At 36.4% G+C, this 22350-nt stretch overlaps 1 protein-coding gene across 1 annotated transcript in view; it reads right to left on the bottom strand.

The window, feature by feature from the left end:
• Window positions 1-937: 937 nt before the first annotated feature.
• The window catches only part of LOC126355582 (glutamate receptor ionotropic, NMDA 2B), a 1429141-nt gene continuing 1407728 nt past the window's right edge, over window positions 938-22350 (bottom strand). Inside the window, exon 19 of the mRNA XM_050005946.1 lies at window positions 938-3888. Within this exon, the coding sequence (XP_049861903.1) occupies window positions 3846-3888 (43 nt within the window). The 3' untranslated portion in view covers window positions 938-3845. The remainder of the gene's footprint in view (window positions 3889-22350) is intronic.

Genomic DNA, 22350 nt, shown 5'->3' on the forward strand with positions numbered 1-22350 from the left:
TATTGACATAAATTGCCAAAGTGACACAAAATTAGAAGCGAGCAAATCGGACCCCCCCCCCCCCCTTTTTTTAAAAAAAAAAACTGTGACATAATATATATCAAAATAAGGGGTGCTAATTAGACAAACCTTCTGGTTATGTACATTTGTCATAATTTTATGTTTTTGTTAGTTAAATATGTATAGAAATGGATACAACACCATACTTTGAAAATTAATTGTTCCAGCACATGATTTATGCTATAAAAATGACATAATTTTGGGTGCAGAGTGTGAAATATTTTTGCTAGTTTCATTTTTCACAAAGAATAATTATTGTTTTAGTTAAATGTATATTTAATTGATGTTTATAGATATGAAGTTTAAGACATAAGTGAACACACACACACACACACACACACACACACACACACACACACACACACACAAATGGACACATGCACAAACGGTATTCCATTCTTGAATTACATTTCGTTTCTAAGTATAAGTTTCCTTCTCAGTAATTATCTAACATTTTAACATTTTTTTATTGTTCATATTTTAGTCTGAATTTTATACACATTTTAAACTTTAGTTTCACACCAGTAATAACTTGAGGTTTGAAAGTTCTGTAATGGTTTTCCAGATCACCTTGAGTTCTCAGCAAATTTTGAATGTATAATAATCACTTCTCATTTTTATGTTTATCAGTAACATAATTGGTAGACTAAACATAGCACTGATGGTATTAACTTTTCTTTTACCATTTAGTTATTTACACTGTGATGAGGTACCATTAAAATACTGGATGGCATTCATTAGAAAATTTATCTTTCGGTTGTATGATTTACTTATGTGACTGGCAAAGTGACTTTACTCATAACATTTAAAATACTATTGTTTAAAATTCTTGAATACCCAAAGAATATGTATTGCCATTAAAAAAACTACATCAATGTTTGTTTTACATTTTTCCATGTATTAATGTCTTCATTCAATGGAAAAAATATTTGGCACATATTTGTTTTAAACAATTTAGGAAGTACATATTTATATATGTATGCATACACGTACATCTAGCCATAATGTATTTTACAAGCTACTCCATTTATAATATTAACATATTGAGTTCAATATATTATTTATAATTTTTATATTTATGCAGTATGTACACAAACAGTACACTATATATTATTGTAGTAATAAATATTTCATTAATGTGTTAACAATAATATTTTTATATATTTTATTTAGTTTTGCACTGCCCAAATGTACTCGTATAGACTCTGGCAAAGTAGATGAAGGAGAATAAGTTATTTGTTACACATAAGAGAAGGAAGCAACAACAGATATGGAAGGACAACAAGAAATATATAGACTTATTTCTGTCAAAAACGATTCTTATGTCATTTACATTATAACTTACACATTTTGAACATGTCTACATGTCTTAAAGTAATTACATCATTTTATATGAGCTTCCACAGAGATACTACTAATAAAAAGTACCAAAAATATGACTATAATTGTGAGAGACAAGGAAATATTTATTTAAGTGGCTTCAGATGCAATGTATGGAGAAAAGTCTCTTTACCACTGTTGTTAATATACTGCATTTGTCCTTTGGGGAGGAATGATTTGTGAGAATGTACTATAAATTGCTAAAATTTAACATTCCATGATACACTGCATTATTCTCCATGCAGTGGAAGTAATTGTTTTGTATTACTTTGGAATAATTGAAGATTGAAATAATTTTTATTTTCAAAATATCTGATATATTCTTCATATTCTTTTTTTACATGTACAACAGCAGTATAAAAGGTGAAAGCTATTAAGGACAAATATTTTTGGTTTACAATTATGTTAATAGTACAGAGAGATCTATGCTGACAAAACTGTAGACTATTCCTGTCTTGTGGCCCAGAGAGGTCATCATTTCAACATTTATTGTTTTCATCTGAAATTAATTAACCGTGAATAATAAGTGTGACAAACTTAACACTTATTATTTAAAAGTATGATTCAGTGACTTATATTATTCCACAGTGAATTTGCCATAATCAATATAAGGCCATAATAATCTGATGTATCAAAGTAATTAAATTTCATCAGCTTCTTTCTGTTGATAGAGCAGACGTTCAGTTTCATCTTTAACAATTAATGAGTTGTTCATGTGCATCATATTTGTAAGAAGTAAGTTTTAACAGTTGTAAGGGTGTTATTTAAAATTTATAAAAGTTAGGTTTCCAGCAGGCTTTAGACAAATATCTTGATGCTTATCAAATACACTTTTACAAAACTCTTTACATAAAATCTGTTTTATCACACTAATGAAACTATGATAACAGCACTTTTTCGAAATTTATATAAAAGAAATAGATGTATGAAACTGAGAAGTAGCAACAAACTGCATACTCAGGTACCATAACGAACTTTCAAGCATTTCATATATACACCCTTTTTTATTTATTAATAAAAATGGAAGCCATAGCATTTGGAATTAACACACTCCTGTCATGTATGTTTCATATTGCTCATTGTTTCTCTGTAAGAATTAATTATGCTGTCTTATTTCTTTGTCATTACTGGAAGTACACTGTGTTACACATAATATTAACAATAGTCATAATTCTAGTGCTCCTGTTAACCAACTTACTGTTACATGGTTACAAATCAAGTAGTCTCAAATGAACATCAGGACATTGTATTGAACATTTTAATTCATTTTTTAAAATAAATGAACATTGTGTGACAATAAGATATTTTAATTTAGCCCAAGGATTCACACTGAATCAGCAAAGAATAAAATAGAAAACATATTTCAGTTATACAGCTCTTCTGTGGAAGCTTTATAAATTTCTAAACCTAAAATATATGTTTTTCTTAGTAATTGCTCAGTGATCAAATCAATCAGATAGATGACAACTATGACATTATGTTCATGTCCACTCACAAACTTCTGTGTCTTGTAAGTACTGAGAAATTTCTTCTCATTCAAAATGCTGTGACTCTTAGTGCTGTATTTTAATGTATATGACATAAGAACATAGATGCTCATGACATTAACAACATTAAAAATAGTAATTTAACAACAACTGTAAGTCATAACATGGCACATGTGCATGAACAAGAACAGTTAACATATTCTGTTGGATTTGCAACTGAAATTCAGCTGTCTCATTATTACATGGGTAGCACCATTTTGATTTTTTGAGCATTTTGGTTTTTCATTGCACAATTAAACAAATGATTATGTGGTATTTCAGTTGTTACATATCATATGGTTAAAAGCTGTCTAAAATAATGCAAATTCCGTGGTTCATAATACAATAAAACAATAATTTGTGTAATTGAAATATGGAGGTGCACACAAGGTGATCATCTGGGGGGATGCAAGTGTATTCTCTCTCTCTCTCTCTCTCTCTCTCTCTCTCTCTCTCTTTCTTTCTCTTTCTCTCTCTCTCTCTCTCTCTTCCTCTCTCTCTCTCTCTCTCTCTCTCTCTCTCTCTCTCACACACACACACACACATGCAAATGCACAGATTCACAAAAAATATGTTATGTTTACCCTCTTTAGTACATGCATTTTATTTATTACCATACACTGCCCAATATTAGGTAGCAATTTTTTTTTAACTGAAAACCATTTTCTTGATTTTCTACATAATGTATTTTTGCTGCTGCTCTGTTTCTTTTTTCCACTAAAATATTTACACCTTTCATGAAGTGTTATGTGTACAAAGTTAGCTTGTCTTTATCAGCATTAGATTATCTCACAAATTTCATTTCGTTGGTTGAGGAATGCTTTACTGTTGCTATGAGAAAATATATTGGACCAGCCAACACACCAATTAGCACATGAATCACAGTACAGTTTCCATTTCTGCTATTTCTGTTCTGCATGGCCTGTAATAGAAGAAGAGGAACATCACTCAGAAACGTGAGGTTGGGTTGAACAAGATAGTGCAATAACATCAACAAAGGTAGTTTAAAAATAATTAGAAACTTCTAAAAGTAGGGTGAATTACGGAGTCTCCAGAATATTTTGTTTATTAATCTTGATTCCTGGATTGATAACTAATCATCTGCATTCTTCTATAATAATGGAGACTATTACAACTTATGTAAAATGGTATGATAAAAGACTGTCACTTAAAAAATGGTATCCTTGAACAGTGGTCAATTACATTAAAATTGGCAATCATCATAACTAAACTATCAAAGCTGCATTGTTTATTAATGTACACATGGACAACTGTACTACTTTGGAAGGAATGAGTATCTTCCTACATCATGGGTTGAAAACACTACCTCTCTTGCAATGATGGAGTCGAAAACAGAAAATAAGGGGCCACATTAACAAATTTAGTATGGGGAACCAATAATGTCCTATGTAACATGGCATGTAATCATTTACCAAAGACATCTGAGGAATCTTGAAAAACTATGCTATTTGCTGATGATACACTATGTGATCAAAAGTATCCAGTCACCTGGCTGAAAATGACTTATAACTTCATGATACCCTCCATTGGTAATGCTGGAGTTCAATATGATGTTCACCCACCATTAGGCTTGATGACGCTTTCCACTCTCGCAGGCATATGTTAAAACAGGTGCTGGAAGGTTTCTTGGGAAATGGCAGCCCATTCTACACGAAGTGCTGCACAGGGGAGAGGTATCGATTACATTTGGTGAGGCCTGACACAGAGTCAGTGTTCCAAAACATCCCAAAGGTGTTCTATAGGCTTCAGGTCAGGACTCTGTGGAGGACAGCCCATTACAGGATTGTTATTGTTGTGTAACCACTCTGTCAAAGGCCCTGCATTATGAACAAGTGCTGGATTGTGCTGAAAGATGCAATCGCCATCCCCAAATTGCTCTTCAACAGTGGGAAGCAAGAAAGCACTTAAAACATTAATGTAGGCCTGTGCTGTGATAGTGCTATGCTAAACAACAAAGGTTGCAAGCCCCCTCCATGAAAAACACGACCACACCATAACACCACCACCTCTGAATTTTACTATTGGCACTACACATGCTGGCAGATGAAGTTCACTTGGCATTCACCATACCCACACCCCACCATCGGATTGCCACATTGTGTACCGTGATTCGTCACTTCACACAACATTTTTCCACTGTTCAATCGTCCAATGTTACACACCTTACACCAAGCAAGGCGTCGTTTGGCATTTACCGGCTTGATGTGCGGCTTATGAGAAGCCGCTTGACCATGAAATCCAAGTTTTCTCACCTCCCTGCTAAACGCCATAGTACTTGCAGTGGATCATGACGCAGTTTGGAATTCCTGTGTGATGGTCTGAATAGATGTCTGCCTATTATATATTACAACCCTCTTCAACTGTCGATAGTCTGTCGGTCAACAGACAAGGTTGGCCTGTACGCTTTTGTACTGTACATGTTGCTTCATGTTTCCACTTGACTACCACATTGGGAAACAGTGGGTCTAGGTATGCTAAGGAGTGTTGAAATCTTGAATACAGAGGTATGACACAAGTGACACCCAATCACAAGACCATGTCTGAAGTACATGGAGAAACCCATTCTGCTCCCTCACAATGTCTAATGATTACTGATGTCACTTATATGGAGTACCTGGCAGTAGGTCGCAGCACAATGCACCTAATATGAAAAACATATGTTTTTGGGGGTGTCCAAATACTTTTGATCACATAGTGTATATCTGCACTGGGAAAGGGACCCAACACATCCATATACACAGCCAGGAGCATTCCATAACTAACTTAAAACTGGTTCACAACATATAATTCTTATTCTTAATCTTACAAAAACTCAGTAACACAGTTCCAGAAAAATACAAATTGTTGCAGGTACCAGAAATAGAGATCAGTGGATCCACAATACATGAAACTCTGTGTATGAAATTGATAGGCATCCTGATGAATAACAGAGTGAAACTGGGCGAGAATTGCGAAAAGTTATTAAAAAAAGTTATTAACCTCCCCCCCCCATGAACCATGGACCTTGCCGTTGGTGGGGAGGCTTGCGTACCTCAGCGATACAGATAGCCGTAACGTAGGTGCAACCACAACGGAGGGGTATCTGTTGAGAGGCCAGACAAACGCTTGGTTTCTGAAGAGGCGCAGCAGCCTTTTCAGTAGTTGCAGGGGCAACAGTCTGGATGACTGACTGATCTGGCCTTGTAACACTAAACAAAACAGCCTATCTATGCTGGTACTGCAAATGGTTGAAAGCAAGAGGAAACTACAGCCATAATTTTTCCCGAGGGCATGCAGCTTTACTGTATGGTTAATGATGATGGCGTCCTCTTGAGTAAAATATTCCAGAGGAAAAATAGTCCCCCATTTGGATCTCTGGGCTGGGACTACTCAGGAGAACTTCGTTATCTGGAGAAAGAAAACTGGAGTTCTACGGATCGGAGTGTGGAATGTCAGATCCCTTAATCGGGCAGGTAGGTTAGAAAATTTAAAAAGGGAAATAGATAGGTTAAAATTAGGTATAGTGGGAATTAGTGAAGTTCGGTGGCAGGAGGAACAAGACTTTTGGTCAGGGGAATATGGGGTTATAAATACAAAGTCAAATAGGGGTAATGCAGGAGAAGGTTTAATAATGAGTAAAAAAATAGGAATGGGGTTAAGCTACTACAAACAGCATAGTGAATGCATTATTATGGCCACGATAGACATGAAGCCCATGCCTACTACAGTAGTACAAGTTTATATGCCAACTAGCTCTACAGACGATGAAGAAATTTAAGACATGTATGACGAAATAAAAGAAATTATTCAGATAGTGAAGGGAGACGAAAATTTAATAGTCATGGGTTACTGGAATTCGGTATTAGGAAAAGGGAGAGAAGGAAACATAGTAGGTGAAAGTGGATTGGGGCTAAGAAATGAAAGAATTTTGCACAGAGCACAAATTAATCATAGCTAACACTTGGTTCAAGAAACATAAAAGAAGGTTGTATACGTGGAAGAATCCTGGAGATACTAGAAGGTTTCATATAGATTATATAATGGTAAGACAGAGATTTAGGAACCAGGTTTTAAATTGTAAGGCATTTCCAGGGGCAGATGTGGACTCTGACCACAATCTATTGGTTATGAACTGTAGATTAAAACTGAGGAAACTGCAAAAAGGTGGGAATTTAAGTAGATGGGACCTGGATAAACTGACTAAACCAGAGGTTGTACAGAGTTTCAGGGACAGCATAAGGGAACAATTGACAGGAATGGGGGAAAGAAATACAGTAGAAGAAGAATGGGTAGCTTTGAGAGATGAAGTAGTGAAGGCGGCAGAGGATCAAGTAGGTAAAAAGCAAAGGGCTAGTAGAAATCCTTGGGTAACAGAAGAAATATTGAATTTAATTGGTGAAAGGAGAAAATATAAAAATGCAGTAAACGAAGCAGGCAAAAAGCAATACAAACATCTCAAAAATGAGATCAACAGGAAGTGCAAAATGGCTAAGCAGGGATGGCTAGAGGACAAATGTAAGGATTTAGAGGCTTATCTCACTAGGGGTAAGATAGATACTGCCTACAGGAAAATAAAAGAGACCTTTGGAGAAAAGAGAACCACTTGTATGAATATTAAGAGCTCAGATGCAAACGCAGTTCTAAGCAAAGAAGGGAAAACAGAAAGGTGGAAGGAGTATATAGAGGGTCTATACAAGGTCGATATACTTGAGGACAATATTATGGAAATGGAGGAGGATGTAGATAAAGATGAAATGGGAGATATGAAACTGTGTGAAGAGTTTGACAAAGCACTGAAAGACTTAAGTCAAATAAGGCCCCAAGAGTAGACAACGTTCCATTAGAACTACTGACAGCCTTGGGAGAGCCAGCCATGACAAAACTCTATCATCTTGTGAGCAAGATGTATGAAATAGGTGAAATACCCTCAGACTTCAAGAAGAATATAATAATTCCAATCCCAAAGAAAGCAGGTGTTGACAAATGTGAAAATTACCGAACCACCAGTTTAACAAGTCACGGCTGCAAAATACTAACCCAAATTCTTTACAGATGAATGGAAAATCTAGTAGAAGCCAACCTAGGGGAAGATCAGTTTGGATTCTGTAGAAATATTGGAACACGTGAGGCAATACTGACCCTACGACTTATCTTAGAAACTAGATTAAGGAAAGGCAAACCTACGTTTCTCGCATTTGTAGACTTAGAGAAAGCGTTTGACAATGTTGACTGGAATACACTCTTTCAAATTGTGAAGGTGGCAGGGGTAAAATACAAGAAGCAAAAGGCTATTTACAATTTGTATAGATACCAAATGGCAGTTATAAGAGTTGAGGGGCATGAAAGGGAAGCAGTGGTTGGGAAGGGAGTGACACAGGATTGTAGCCTGTCCCTGATGTTATTCAATCTGTATATTGAGCTAGCAGTGAAGGAAACAAAAGAAAAATTCGGAGTGGGTATTAAAGTTCTTGGAGAAGAAATAAAAACTTTGAGGTTCGCCGATGACATTGTAATTCTGTCAGAGACAGCAAAGGACTTGGAAGAGCAGTTGAATGGAATCGACAGTGTCTTGAAAGGAGGATATAAGATGAATGTCAACAAAAGCAAAACGAGTATAGTGGAATGTAGTTGAATTAAGTTGGGTGGTGATGAGGAAATTAGATTAGGAAATGAGACACTTAAAGTAGTAAATTAGTTTTGTTATTTGGGCAGCAAAATAACTGTTGATGGTTGAAGCAGAGAGGACATAAAATGTAGATTGGCAATGGCAAGGAAAGCGTTTCTGCAGAAAAGAAATTTGTTAACATCGAGTATAAATTTAAGTGTCAGGAAGTCGTTTCGGAAAGTATTTGTGTGGAGTGTAGCCATGTATGGAAGCGAAACATGGACGATAAATAGTTTAGACAAGAAGAGAATAGAAGCTTTTGAAATGTGGTGCTACAGAAGAATGCTGAAGATTAGATGGGTAGATCACATAACTAATGAGGAGGTGTTGAATAGGATTGGAGAGAAGAGCAGTTTGTGGCACAACTTGACTAGAAGAAGGGATCGGTTGGTAGGACATGTCCTGAGGCATCAAGGGTTCACAAATTTAGCATTGGAGGGCAGCGTGGAGGGTAAAAATCGTAGAGGGAGACCAAGAGATGAATACACCAAGCAGATTCAGAAGGATGTAGGTTGCAGTAGGTACTGGGAGATCAAGAAGCTTGCGCAGGAGAGAGTAGCATGGAGAGCAGCATCAAACCAGTCTCAGGACTGAAGACCACAACAACAGCAACATAAAAAAAATAAAAAAATAAAATAAAAAAAATAATAAAAAAAAGAAAACCTCATTTCTGTCTTCTTTGCACTTAGAAATCCGTCTGACTTGTTGCCTGTACATCAGATCATTTTCATACTGTCAGTCAAAACTGTGGTATGCTATAGTCTTCCAGGGAAGAAAGGTAAAAAATGAGTTTATTCCACAAAAGCATGCAGTAATAATATACTGTCCAGTCACATTAATGTGATCATTTGTCAAAAACCTGAATAACTCTCCTTTGCAGTGTTGTCAGCTGTAAGATGTGCAGTAAGAGTGTCACTGATGTTTTGGAAGGTACAGGAAGGAAAGTGAAAGCCATGCTGACTTCATTGTCATGGCCAGCTGCATAAGGTTTCTTGGTTAAGGATCCATGGTACAAACTGCCTGACTGAGGTGGTCCCTCAGATTCTTAATTGGGTTGAAATCCAGAGACTTTGGTAGCCTGGGGAATACAGTAAACTGGTGCTCTTCGAACTGTGCGTGTACACTGGAAACTGTGTGACACATTGTATCATTTTGCTGACAGATGCTTCATGCTGAGGAAAAACAAACTACATGTGTGGATGGACATGGTCCCCACGGATAGATGCATACTTGTGTTGATCTATTATGCCTTCCAGAATGATGAGATCACCCAGGGCATGCCCCATGGCCAGGACTCTTCCAATGTTCTTACAGCTAGTTTGCTTTTTAGAAGTTTCACACCATACATGCCACAAATGGAGCATAAAATATGATTCATCTGGAAAAGTCATGTGTCACCACTTAGTGGTTGTCCAGTTGCAGTACCCATGTGCAAAGTCCAGCCTTCATTGCCAATGAATAGCAGTCAATATTGGTGCGTGAAGTTGGCACCTGCTGCGGAGGTCCATACACAGAAATGTTTGCTGAATGATCAGTAATGAGAAACTGGAAACTGTTGGTAGCCCTTGGTTAATCTTGGTGGTCAGTTGCTCAACAGCTTTATATCCATATTCATATTCACAGTTTTTGTTTACCTCTGTCATCTATGGCCCATGGTGCACCACAGCTGCCTCAGAGCCAGTTTGGGATAGTGTCCTTTTGCCATGCATATACTTTAACCATGGTTGCACATGAACAGTTTACAAACATTGCTATTTCAGAAATGTTTCCACCCTTGGCCTGAAAGCCATTGTAATGTCTGTTTGGATGTCAGATGAGTCACTCTGTTTCCACATTATGACAATGACTGTGCAGTTCACTGCATCCCCCAGATACACTTTATATAACCTTCACTGCTAGTGCTGCCATTTGCTGTAAATGAGTGATTATTGCATGTTGAACTTTAACATTGGTGGGATCACATTAATGTGACTGGATCGTGTATGCTAAACTTATAATCAAACACCTAGCAGAAACTTCCTTAAGAACTTTGGGATTATTGTATTTATGTGACAAAACATTTACTCCTTAATGGTTATTGTGTTTAGTAATGAAAGTAAATTTGGGACGCACTGGTACCATGAAATTCATATACACAGTGCATAAATGTAAGAGTAATTTCCATATGGACTGTACATCCAGTCTAAAGTTCAAAATGACATTCTTTAAAAGGTTGTCAGCAGACAACAGCCATCTATGTCCACTTCTGTAGGTAAGCAGTGAGTGCCATATATGGACTTTTGTTCAATTCAGACAACAGACAGGAATTCTTTCTTGGTGAGAGGATTGGAATAGAATGCACATAACCTTTGTGATGAAGCAAGCTGGGATAGTTTTACTTCCCCTATGGTTTTGCCATCTGCCTCCTTAAAATTCATTTTTACAATTTTGAATTAAGTCCTATAACATATATGAATATAAAACTTCCTGGCAGATTAAAACTGTGTGCCAGACCGAGACTCTAACTCGGGGCCTTTGCCTTTTGCGGGCAAGTGGTAGAGCACTTGCCTGCAAAAGGCAAAGGTCCCGAGTTTGAGTCTCGGCCCGGCACAAAGTTTTAATCTGCCAGGAAGTTTCATATAAGCGCACACTCCGCTGCAGAGTGAGAATCTCATATATGAATATAATCTGCATTTTCATAGAAGCGAAAGATTGGCCCTCAGTTTTATAGAATATAACACCAGATCAATTTCGTGCTTAGTTGATTTTCTAATTTATTTTGACTATTCCTAGTTAGTATCTTTCATTATAGGGCAAAATCAGTAATTGTTTTGTAACTTAAATTCTATTGTTGACTTATCAAATATAAATTCTGTACTAATTATAAACAATTGGTAGATGAAACAATAGCATTCTTAAAGGATCTATTTGGCTCTATTTGAAAGCATGTTAGCAAAACCAGCCCTTCATTAATTCCAAAGTAGTTAACAGTTTTGTCAAAAGTATTGTTAGCATAACTATATTTGTTAATTTTATGATTTAAACAAATAATTTGGCTTAAACCTTGTAGTAGAAGAAACTGCTAAAAAGAACCAATGTTTTGATGTAAATTTAATTTCAAACAGTGTGTAGTTTCAGCACCTATTATTGTGAAGATATATAAGGGACCGATTTTTGGTCATGAGACAGTCAGTCCACAGACGAATTTCAGACGAGGAGCCTGTGTTGGTTATAACAACAATGCTTCAACATAACTGTGAAGTAAGTGTTACACAATTAGGCCATGTGTTAAAACAATGACAGTGTCTGCTCCATACGTACCTGTCTATTCTTCAAGAACTGTGAACCTTGTGGTTAGATTTCTACTGGCCATAGATGTTCAATAGTAAATTATTGTAACAATATGTGGATGTTCGCCTAAAAACTATTAATGAGGCTTATCGAAAGTTAAACAATAGTGCACTGGCCATATTAAATGTGTATATGGGAGGTTGTGAAAAGTGAAAGTAAACATCTGTGAAACGCAGATGTGTATCTCTCGACTTCATCATTCAAAGTAGTCAGTGTTTACTTCCAAACCCCATTTTTCAGCCAGTGTAGCAACACAGTAGGTCAACACCGAGGACAACAAATCAATGAAGAACCAAAGTAGGTGAATCCCTACACCTTGTGAAGCCAATTGAGGTACTTCTTAAATTGGAAGTAGTAGGTTCAAGGTCTGCAAACCTACAGTGGCCAGGAGAGTGATGTGCTTGTCTCATGCCCCTCCACATGGCTGCACCATATGGTGCCCATAAATTCCTCTCCTGTGCCAACCTCTTCATCTCATGTAGAACTTTTATTCAACACCCTCAATTATTTGTTGGATATATGATGGATGTATGATGGATATATGATGGATGTACACCATTTAAATGTTCGATGAACTGCTGCAGAGTGTCACTGCCATGTTGCCAGATTAAAAAAGTATCATGGACGTACCTGTAGAAGCATGATGGGCGGAGGTGAGCACTGCTCAACGCTCATTCTTCAAAATCCTCCATGAAAAAATTCGCTATTGCTGGTGACAGTGGCGAACCCATGGCTGTTCCATCCGTCATTTCATAATAATTTCCACCGTATAAAAAGTAAGTGGCCGTCAAGGTATGCCGGAACAACTTCAAAATTCCTTGACAACCACTTACTTTTTATACAGTGGAAATTATTATGAAATGATGGATGGAACAGCCATGGGTTCGCCACTGTCACCAGCAATAGCGAATTTTTTCATGGAGGATTTTGAAGAACAAGTGTTGAGCAGTGCTCACCTCTGCCCATCATGCTTCTACAGATACATCGATGATACTTTTTAAATCTGGCAACACGGCAGTGACACGCTGCAGCAGTTCGTCGAACATTTAAATGGAGTACATCCAAACACAAAATTTACATTGGAGGTAGAGAAGGAAGGTAAGTTACCTTTTTTTTAGATGTGTTGGTGGAGTGAAAGCCAGATGGACGATTGGGCCATTCTGTGTACAGGAAGCCAACCCATACAGACTTATATCTGCATAGCCACAGCTTCGCATCATCCATCTCAGAAGAGAGCTATGCTGAATACTTTAGTACACAGAGCCAGGACTATTTCCGACAAGGACCACCTTTGTCCTGAAATTAACTATTTGACTACTGTTTTCAAGAGGAATGGTTATTCTGCCGGTGAAATTAAATCAGTATTGTCCAAGAAAGTAAGACACAATGCTGGCCATATACAGGAAGAGGACCAACACATAGCGCGGCTTTTCTTTTTGCGGTGCTACAACAAGCAAGATAGGCAGAGTACTAAAGAGGCAAGCAATAAAACCAGTTTTCCGACCACCAAGGAAAATTAAGGAAATGTTGAGACCAGTCAAAGATAATCTTGGCTTAAGAGTGCCGGGAATTTATACTATTCCTTGTGAATGCGGCAAGAATTACGTGGGCCAGCCTGTAAGAACCATTGCCGACCGCTGCATAGAGCACCAGAGCCACCTGAAGTACAGGTATTTGGAAAAATCAGCCGTGCCTCAAGGTAGCTTTCTTAACAAGCATAAGATTTTATTTGAAGAGACCCGAGTAATAGCCCACGCATCAAATTACTGGGACTCTGTGATCCGGGAAGCAGTCAAAAGTAGACTTAGCGATAATAACTTTAACAGAGACAACGGCTATGCACTTAGCAACACTTGGAAGAGTGCACTGGATAAAGAAAAATCGCATAGAAAAACTTCCTGCACTTTACCTCCTGATTTAAGGGATGGCACTGCAAGCAACGCGGGATAGAAACTACATCTATGGAAGTAGAGGACACCACTTCACTACGAGCCATATTGCTGTTGGTATGATGTATTCCAGCCAACCAGAAGCCGTCCTTCGCATATAAAAGTGAGAGCCTCGCTAGTTCACGATAGTCAGTTTTAGCCCTTGTGGCACCATGCTTTTAAAGTGTATAGGCCAATAATTATTCTGTGATATTACTTTCTGATAAAATGATCTGGGTAAAAATATTTTGAGAAACGAGTGTAGTAATAAAGGAGTGGTTGAATAGCTGTAGTACACTGTACAGTCCTTGATTAACAGACTAATTGTAACACACACCCACAGATCATTATGCAGAAATCTCTAACATCTCTTTGCTGTATGATTATTGTACCTGATAATTACATTGCAGTTTAATTTTTCTGTATCTATTTTATCATATGCTCTATTACATCCTGATGTATGCTGGTTTCTGGCAGCCTGTAAGTTTTTATAATACTGGGATGAACTATTAGTTTGCATAATTGAATGTTGCATGCCTTTCCACAATGATTACAATAATTCTGAAATATCAGAAGAACATTTTAAACAACAGAAAACCCAGGGTAGAGTAGTAACACTATGAGATAGTTAGATTTCTACTCATAAAATAGAGGGGACATTGAGCTGTAGACAAGCACACTGCAAGAAAATCTTAGCATCCAAAGAAAGCAGTGTACGTGAATATTATTGTTTGTGTGTGTTGACCTTGTCCAGTAGCTTGTAATATATAACAACCTTTTTCAGTGTGCACATCTGCCACTCAGTTCCTCCTCTATGTGGTGAGTAGCAAACTACCCATTTCATACAGAAGAAAATTTTAGTTTCACATTCTGTAATCACAAAAATTAGAAGTGGACAAGCCTCTCTGCAGAAAAACACCCTGATTGGCCTTAGAGTAATTTAAATCCTGACAAAAGAAAGCAGTACAGAAATCAGTGCACGATAATGAAGGTGTTAAAGAATTGGGAAAACACAGTGTTTACTGCAAGGTGTTTTAGAGGCTGATAATCTGAGTAATGAGAGAATGCATGTTATTTGAGAGTATGTGTACTGTCTGCATGTGTGTGCAAAAACAATTGTTTTGATTTCGTGTTCAGGCAATTGGCACTATCAAATTCCTGCTAATGTATAATTTGTAATATAGAAAATTGTAATTTATTATTTTATCTTTTTATACCTCTATTTCACCATAGAAAATGCTTAAGGCTATTAACATACAATGTTTCTTAGACATCAGTTGCAATTTACATTCATTACCATATACAAGTAGGCTACTGTGTTAATTTATATTGTGACTCGTTCCATATCCATGCAATTCTTTTGTATACCAGATCTGTCACCATCACAGGAATGAAAAAAACATCCATACTATTGAAGAAAGTCATTTGAATTACAAAAAAAAATTAAGCAAAAAGAATCTTAAAGAAATTGTTTCAAGGATCTTAATATTTTGATGTTTCCACCACTTTGTATCTTCAGGACCACTGAGACTGCATTACAAGATCCTTCAATACTGGGTACCAATGAGACTTTTCATCCCCTCACACAAAGAACACTACACTGGTATGAGGTTAATACAAATATTGCCAAGAGAAATGGAGATGTTTCCTGCACCCTAAAAAGTTTCTAATGGAAGAAGAATTCCATACTGTGACTGAGTTCATGAGCAAACCATGAGCAAATGTTCACTGTGGGAGTGATAAAGTTTATGTAGCACATTAAGAGAAACTAACAATAGAAATTAGTGTCAGAAAGTAAATATAATCACAATTACAATTTAAGATAATACTATATCCCAAAACTGTATTTTGTAAATGCTGGTTCTGTAAGATGTTATTTATTGTAAATCACTATGACTTGTGTAAATATTATATGTATACAATGCCTACTACATGAGAATACTAGATGATCTCACTCATTTTTGTGTATCTCAAGTTATAAGTCAGAAGCTGCAAGATTCATACAAAAATAAGTGTTAGAAACTGAAAATCAGTTCAATCTGAAAATGTCAAACATTTGATGAAGATGATGAATACCCCAGCCACAACTTTAAGAATTGGTGTGAAGGAAAAAGATTGTGGTAGAGTATAATATTCCTTAAAGTGCTCAACTCAGTGGAAAAACAGAGTGACTAAATCTGACAATAACGAAATGAAGAAACTAGATGATTTAAATGAATTTTTTAAATATGAGGATTATGAAACAGAGTTACTTTTATATGAAGAATGTATTGTTGTTGTTGCTGTGGTCTTCAGTCCAGAGACTGGTTCGATGCAGCTCTCCATGCTACTTTATCTATGCAAGCTTCTTCATCTGCCAGTACCTACTGCAACTTACATCCTTCTCAATCTGCTTGGTGTATTCATCTCTTGGTCTCCCTCTACGATTTTTACCCTCCAAGCTGCCCTCCAACACTAAATTGGTGATCCCTTGATGCCTCAGAAAATGTCTTACCAACCGACCACTTCTTCTAGTCAAGTTGTGCCACAAATTTCTCTTCTCCCCAATTCTATTCAATACCTCCTCATTAGTTATTTGATCTATCCATCTAATCTTCAGCATTTTTCTGTAGCACCACATTTTGATAGCTTCTATTCTCTTCTTGTCTAAACTATTTATCGTACATGTTTCAGTTCCATACATTGCTACACTCCATACAAATACTTCCAGGAACGATGTTCTGGCACTTAAATCTATACTTGATCTTAACAAATTTCTCTTATTCAGAAATGCTTTCCTTGCCATTGCCAGTCTACATTTTATATCGTCTCTACTTCAACCATCATCAGTTATTTTGCTCCCCAAATAACAAAACTAATTTACTACTTTAAGTGTCTCATTTCCTAATCTAATTTCCTCATCATCACCCAACTTAATTCAACTACATTCCACTATACTCGTTTTGCTTTTGTTGACATTCATCTTATATCCTCCTTTCAAGACACTGTCCATTCTATGCAACTGCTCTTCCAGGTCCTTTGCTGTCTCTGACGGGATTACAATGTCATAGGTGAACCTCAAAGTTTTTATTTCTTCTCCATGCATTTTAATTCCTACTCTGAATTTTTCTTTTGTTTCTTTTAATGCTTGCTCAATATACAGTTTCAATAACATTGGGGATAGGCTACAACCCTGTGTCTTTCCCTTCCAAACCACAGTTTCCCTTTCAGGCTCCTCGACTCTTATAACTGCCATCTGGTTTCTGTAAAAATTGTAAATATCCTTTCACTCCCTTTATGTTACCCCTGCCACCTTCAGAATTTGAAAGAGAGTATTCCAGTCAACATTGTCAAAAACTTTCTCTAAGTCTACAAATGCTAGAAATGTAGGTTTGCCTTTCCTTAATCTATCTTCTAAGATAAGTCATAGGGTCAGTATTGCCTCATGTGTTCCAACATTTCAATGGAATCCAAACTGATCTTCCCTGAGGTCGGCTTCCACCAGTTTATCCATTTTTAGAATGAAATTTTCACTCTACAGTGGAGTTGATATGAAACTTCCTGGCAGATTAAAACTGTGTGCCGGACCGAGACTCGAAACGGGACCTTTGCCTTTCGTGGGCAAGTGCTCTACCAACTGAGCTACCCAAGCACGACTCACGCCCCATCCTCATAGCTTTACTTCTGCCAGTACCTCGTCTCCTACCTTCCAAACTTTACAGAAGCTCTCCTGTGAATCTTGCAGAACTAGCACTCCTGAAAGAAAGGATATTGCAGAGACATGGCTTAGCCACGGTCTGGGGTATGTTCCCAGAATGAAATTTTCACTCTACAGTGGACTGTGCGCTGATATTAAACTTCCTGGCAGATTGAAACTGTATGCCGGACCGAGACTCAAACTTGGGACCTTTGCCTTTCGCGGGTAAGTGCTCTACCCAAACACGACTCACGCTCTGTTCTCACAGCTTTACTTCGGCAAAGGTCCCAAGTTCAAGTCTCAGTCCGGCACACAGTTTTAATTTGCCAGGAAGTTTCAGTTTATCCATTTGTCTGTAAAGAATTCTCATTAGTATTTTGCAACAATGACTTATTAAACTAATAGTTTGGTAATTTTCACATTTGTCAACACCTACTTTCTTTGGGATTGGAATTATTATATTCTTATTGAAGTCTGAGGTTATTTCACCTATTTCATACATCTTGCTCACCAGATGGTAGAGTTTTGTCATGGCTGGCTCTCCCAAGGCTGTCAGTAGTTCTAATGGAATGTTGTCTACTCCCGGGGCCTTGATTTGACTTAAGTCCTTCAGTGCTTTGTCAAACTCTTCATGCAGTTTCATATCTCCCATTTCATCTTTATCTACATCCTATTCCATTTCCATAATATTTTCCTCAAGTACATTGCCATTGTATAAACCCTCTATGTACTCCTTAAGGCTTTCTGCTTTCCCTTCTTTGCTTAGAACTGCGTTTGCATCTGAGCTCTTGATATTCATACATGTGGTTCTCTTTTCTCCAAAGGTCTCATTAATTTTCCTGTAGGCAGTATCTATCTTACCCCTAGTGAGATATGCCTCTATATCCTTACATTTGTCCTCTAGCAATCCCTGCTTAGCCATTTTGCACTTCCTGTTGATCTCATTTTTGCGACATTTATTTTCCTTTTGCCTGCTTCATTTACTGCATTTTTATATTTTCTCCTTTCTACAATTACATTTAATGTAGTGGTATTTGTAGTAGTAGTAGTAGTAGTAGTAGTAGTAGTAGTAGTTTATTCATCCAGCGACAATGTACATTGTATGGATTTCGTCAAAGAACATAGTATAACAAAGATAAGATAAGGGTGTACAGTTTCCTACACAATACAATGGTTCATTGTACCAATCACAATATTTTTGGGTAATACAACTTTGATTACTGTAATAATATAAAAGTATGAGAATGATCTTTTACATGAAATACCAGTACATTACAAGTAAATAATTGATTTAACACTTTTGTTCAGTAAAATTAACATTGAGGCTGTGGCAAGCATTTGATTTGTGGTACTATTAACATATAGTAAATGAATATAGTTACCTGCCACAAGGTTACTGTAGATATTCATTTATACTATAATAGCAGTTGGTCATTAAGAATTTAAATATTGTTTCCTTGAATGTAGACAATGTTTTTATGTCTTTTAGCTGAGTTAGAAGTTTGTTGTACAAAATGGTACCCTGAATGTTGATTTGTTTTTGTGTTAAAGCCTTGCTTACTCTTTTATTGTGGATGTCATTGCACATTGAAGATCTGAGTTGGTTTTAGAATTATCAATGTGCATTTTTATATTAACAACACTTTTTTATGTAGAGGCATGGTAAGGGTACAATATTTAGGTGATGAAATAACTTTTTGGAAGGTGTTAGCATTGTACTGTTTGAAATCATTCTAATAGGTTGTTTTTGTAAGGTGAAGATGGTTTTCATGTTTGCCTTATTATGACCCCAGAGGGTTAGGCCATAGGTGATAGCAGAATGGATGTAAGCAAAGTAGACAGTTCTGCTACACACAGTACTAATTATGCGTAATGCAAAGCAAGCAGAGCTTAACTTGTTAGTGAGGTAGAAAATGTGGGCTTTCCAGTCTAAATTTTCATCAATATGCACACCTAAGAATTTTGTGGCAGTTACCTTTCAGTTTGTTTATTTTGAATTTTGAGGTTCACATCATGATGAGACTTTGTTTTCCTGTGATGTATATAGTTAGTTTTTGAAATGTTTAAGGTTAGCCTGTTCTGTTCAAAGCAGCTTTGTGTGTATTCCAAAACTCTCTTTGCAGATGTTGGCAATACCCTTTATATGTCTGTTAGAACAATATTTGTGTCATGAGCAAACAAAGTTATGTGCGTACCACTGATTGGGATCTTGATATCATTAATATATATAAGAAATAAGAGGATTATACAAAGCCCCTTAACAAATATAATAAATGAATCCTTCAAATCAGGAACATTTTCAGAGCAGTTAAAACAGGCAAGAGCTGTACCTTTTCTTAAGTAAGGTAATGCAAGAAGACAGAAAATTACTGGCCAATTTCCCTGTTGTTAGCATTCTCAAAAATAATAGAAATGAAAAATTATGAAAGACAGATTAATGAATTACCTGAATACATACAATGTTTTAAGCAAATCACATAGTTCGGGGGGGGGGGGGGGGGGTGGGAGAGGGGGGAGGGGGGGGGGGGGGGGAACACAAAGTCAGCCATAGTAAAATTCACAAAAGTTGTACTTAATGCTCTTGATAAAGATGAGTGTGTTGCAGGCATATTTATGGATCTTTCTAAGGTGTTTAATACAGTCGATCACAATATTCTATTAAATAAATTAGAAGCATTAGGAATAAGAGGGGTAGCTAATCACTGGTTTTGATCATACCTAACATATAGGGTACAAAGGGTAGAGATAACACATACTTCAAATAGATCTAAACATTTAGTAAAACACTTATCAGAATCAAAATACATTAATATAGTGGTTCCACAAGATAGCATATTAGGATCAATTCTGTTCCTGATAAACATTTATGGCTTTCCCAGTACTGTTACTCATGGTGAAAAAATTCTCTTCGCTGAGGGCAGCAGTATTATAGTCACTCAGAAAATGAGAACTCCTTGCTGAGAAATCAAATGAAACTCTCAAGGAAGTTTATGATTGGTCAATAAGCAATAAAGTGACACTGAACATAAAGAAAACTAATGCTATGAATTTCAGTTTGAAGAGGAAAAAATAAAATGTTAAATTAAATGAAGATGGCACCTCTACAGACTGTGCAACAAATGCAAAATTTCTAGGAATGAATATTGATTCTCAGTTGAAGTGGTGGAATACACAAAGGTACTTGCAAACAGAATGTCAAGAAAACTAATGCTATGAATTTCAGTTTGAAGAGGAAAAATTACAATGTTAAATTAAATGTAGATGGCGTCTCTATAGACTGTGTAACAAATGCAAAATTTCTAGGAATGAATATTGATTCCGAGTTGAAGTGGTGTGAACACACAAAGGTACTTACAAACAGAATGTCATCAGCATGTTATGCCCTTGGAATCCTATCTTCAGTGTGTAGCATGCAGTGTCTTTTAGTTACATATTATTCATATATACACTCAGTTGTTAGCTATGGTATTCTTTTTTGGAGAACAAATGCACAAAACATGAACACAGTTTTCAAACTCCAGAAAAGAGCCATAAGAATATTAACCAAAAATACTAGTCGAGCTCATTGTAAAGATCTATTCAAAACACTGGGGATTTTAACTGCTCCATGTGAATACATTTAACAGTCAGTTGCACACATCAAAAATAACATTGATAATTACTGCACAAACAGCTCTGTCCATGACCGTGCAACTTACATTTACCAAGAAAAAAATAAACATAACACTCAAAACAGCATTTTCTACCTAGGAATAAAACTGTACAACAAATTACCAAAAGACATTAAAGAAATTGCAAAAATACACTTATTTAAAAATACAGCTAAATAGTACCTCTCATGCAATACGTTTTATACATTGAAGGATTACTTAGATAAAACAGAGTAGGGGTTTGATTAAAAAAATGTTATCCAAACAAATAATAATAATAATGATTATGAAACATCCAACATTCCACATAACACCTTCACATTATGTTTTTTCCCCTTCTTTTTTCCTTTCTATAAATACCCCCAAACTATGCATAGCACAATACTAACACCTCTTTGTCTTTCTGAGATCAACATCTCACTGATTATGGAGGGATGCTGACTCAGTTTTTCAGGATAGCAAATGGGAAGTTGCAGTACAGGAAATGGCCCAGAGATCACCAGTGTATGGGAGTGTGGCATTACATTATTTAATAAGATATTTGTAAAAAAAAAAGTACTGTGTACCAGGAGTAAATCTAATGAGTGTCTCTAACTTTAAGTGAGTAAATATATGTGTACATGAATTAGCTTATTTTAAATTGATCTAAGCTTGTAAATTTTTTGACATATCCTATATCTGTGTAAAAAGAGCTCTACAGAGGAATAAAGCTATTACTGCTATTACTACTACTACTAGGTCCTAGAACGCTGCCCTGAGGTACTCCGATTGTTGCAGTCTGCATGTCTGATCTGTACACAATGTTTTGGTTTTTATTGTTTGCTGAGGTAAATTCTACTACTTGTTTTCTATTGTGGAGAGATGACTGATACTATTTTAATGCAACTCCTCGTATACCTGTAACTTCTAGTTTGCCTAGCAAGATATCATGATCAACAGTATTGAACGCCTTTGAAAAGTCCAAGTTTATTCCTACTGTACTGTTATTTCTGTCAAGTCCTATTACAATGTTTTTGACGAATTGGGTAATTGCTGTTTCTGTACTCATGCCTTTGCAAAAACCATTTTCATTTACAGACAAGAGATTGAATTTTTTGAGTTATTTGTAATTATATTTTTCATGACAGTCTCTATT

Source organism: Schistocerca gregaria, chromosome 3 (assembly GCF_023897955.1).
Source record: "Schistocerca gregaria isolate iqSchGreg1 chromosome 3, iqSchGreg1.2, whole genome shotgun sequence".
NCBI classification, from domain to species: domain Eukaryota; kingdom Metazoa; phylum Arthropoda; class Insecta; order Orthoptera; family Acrididae; genus Schistocerca; species Schistocerca gregaria.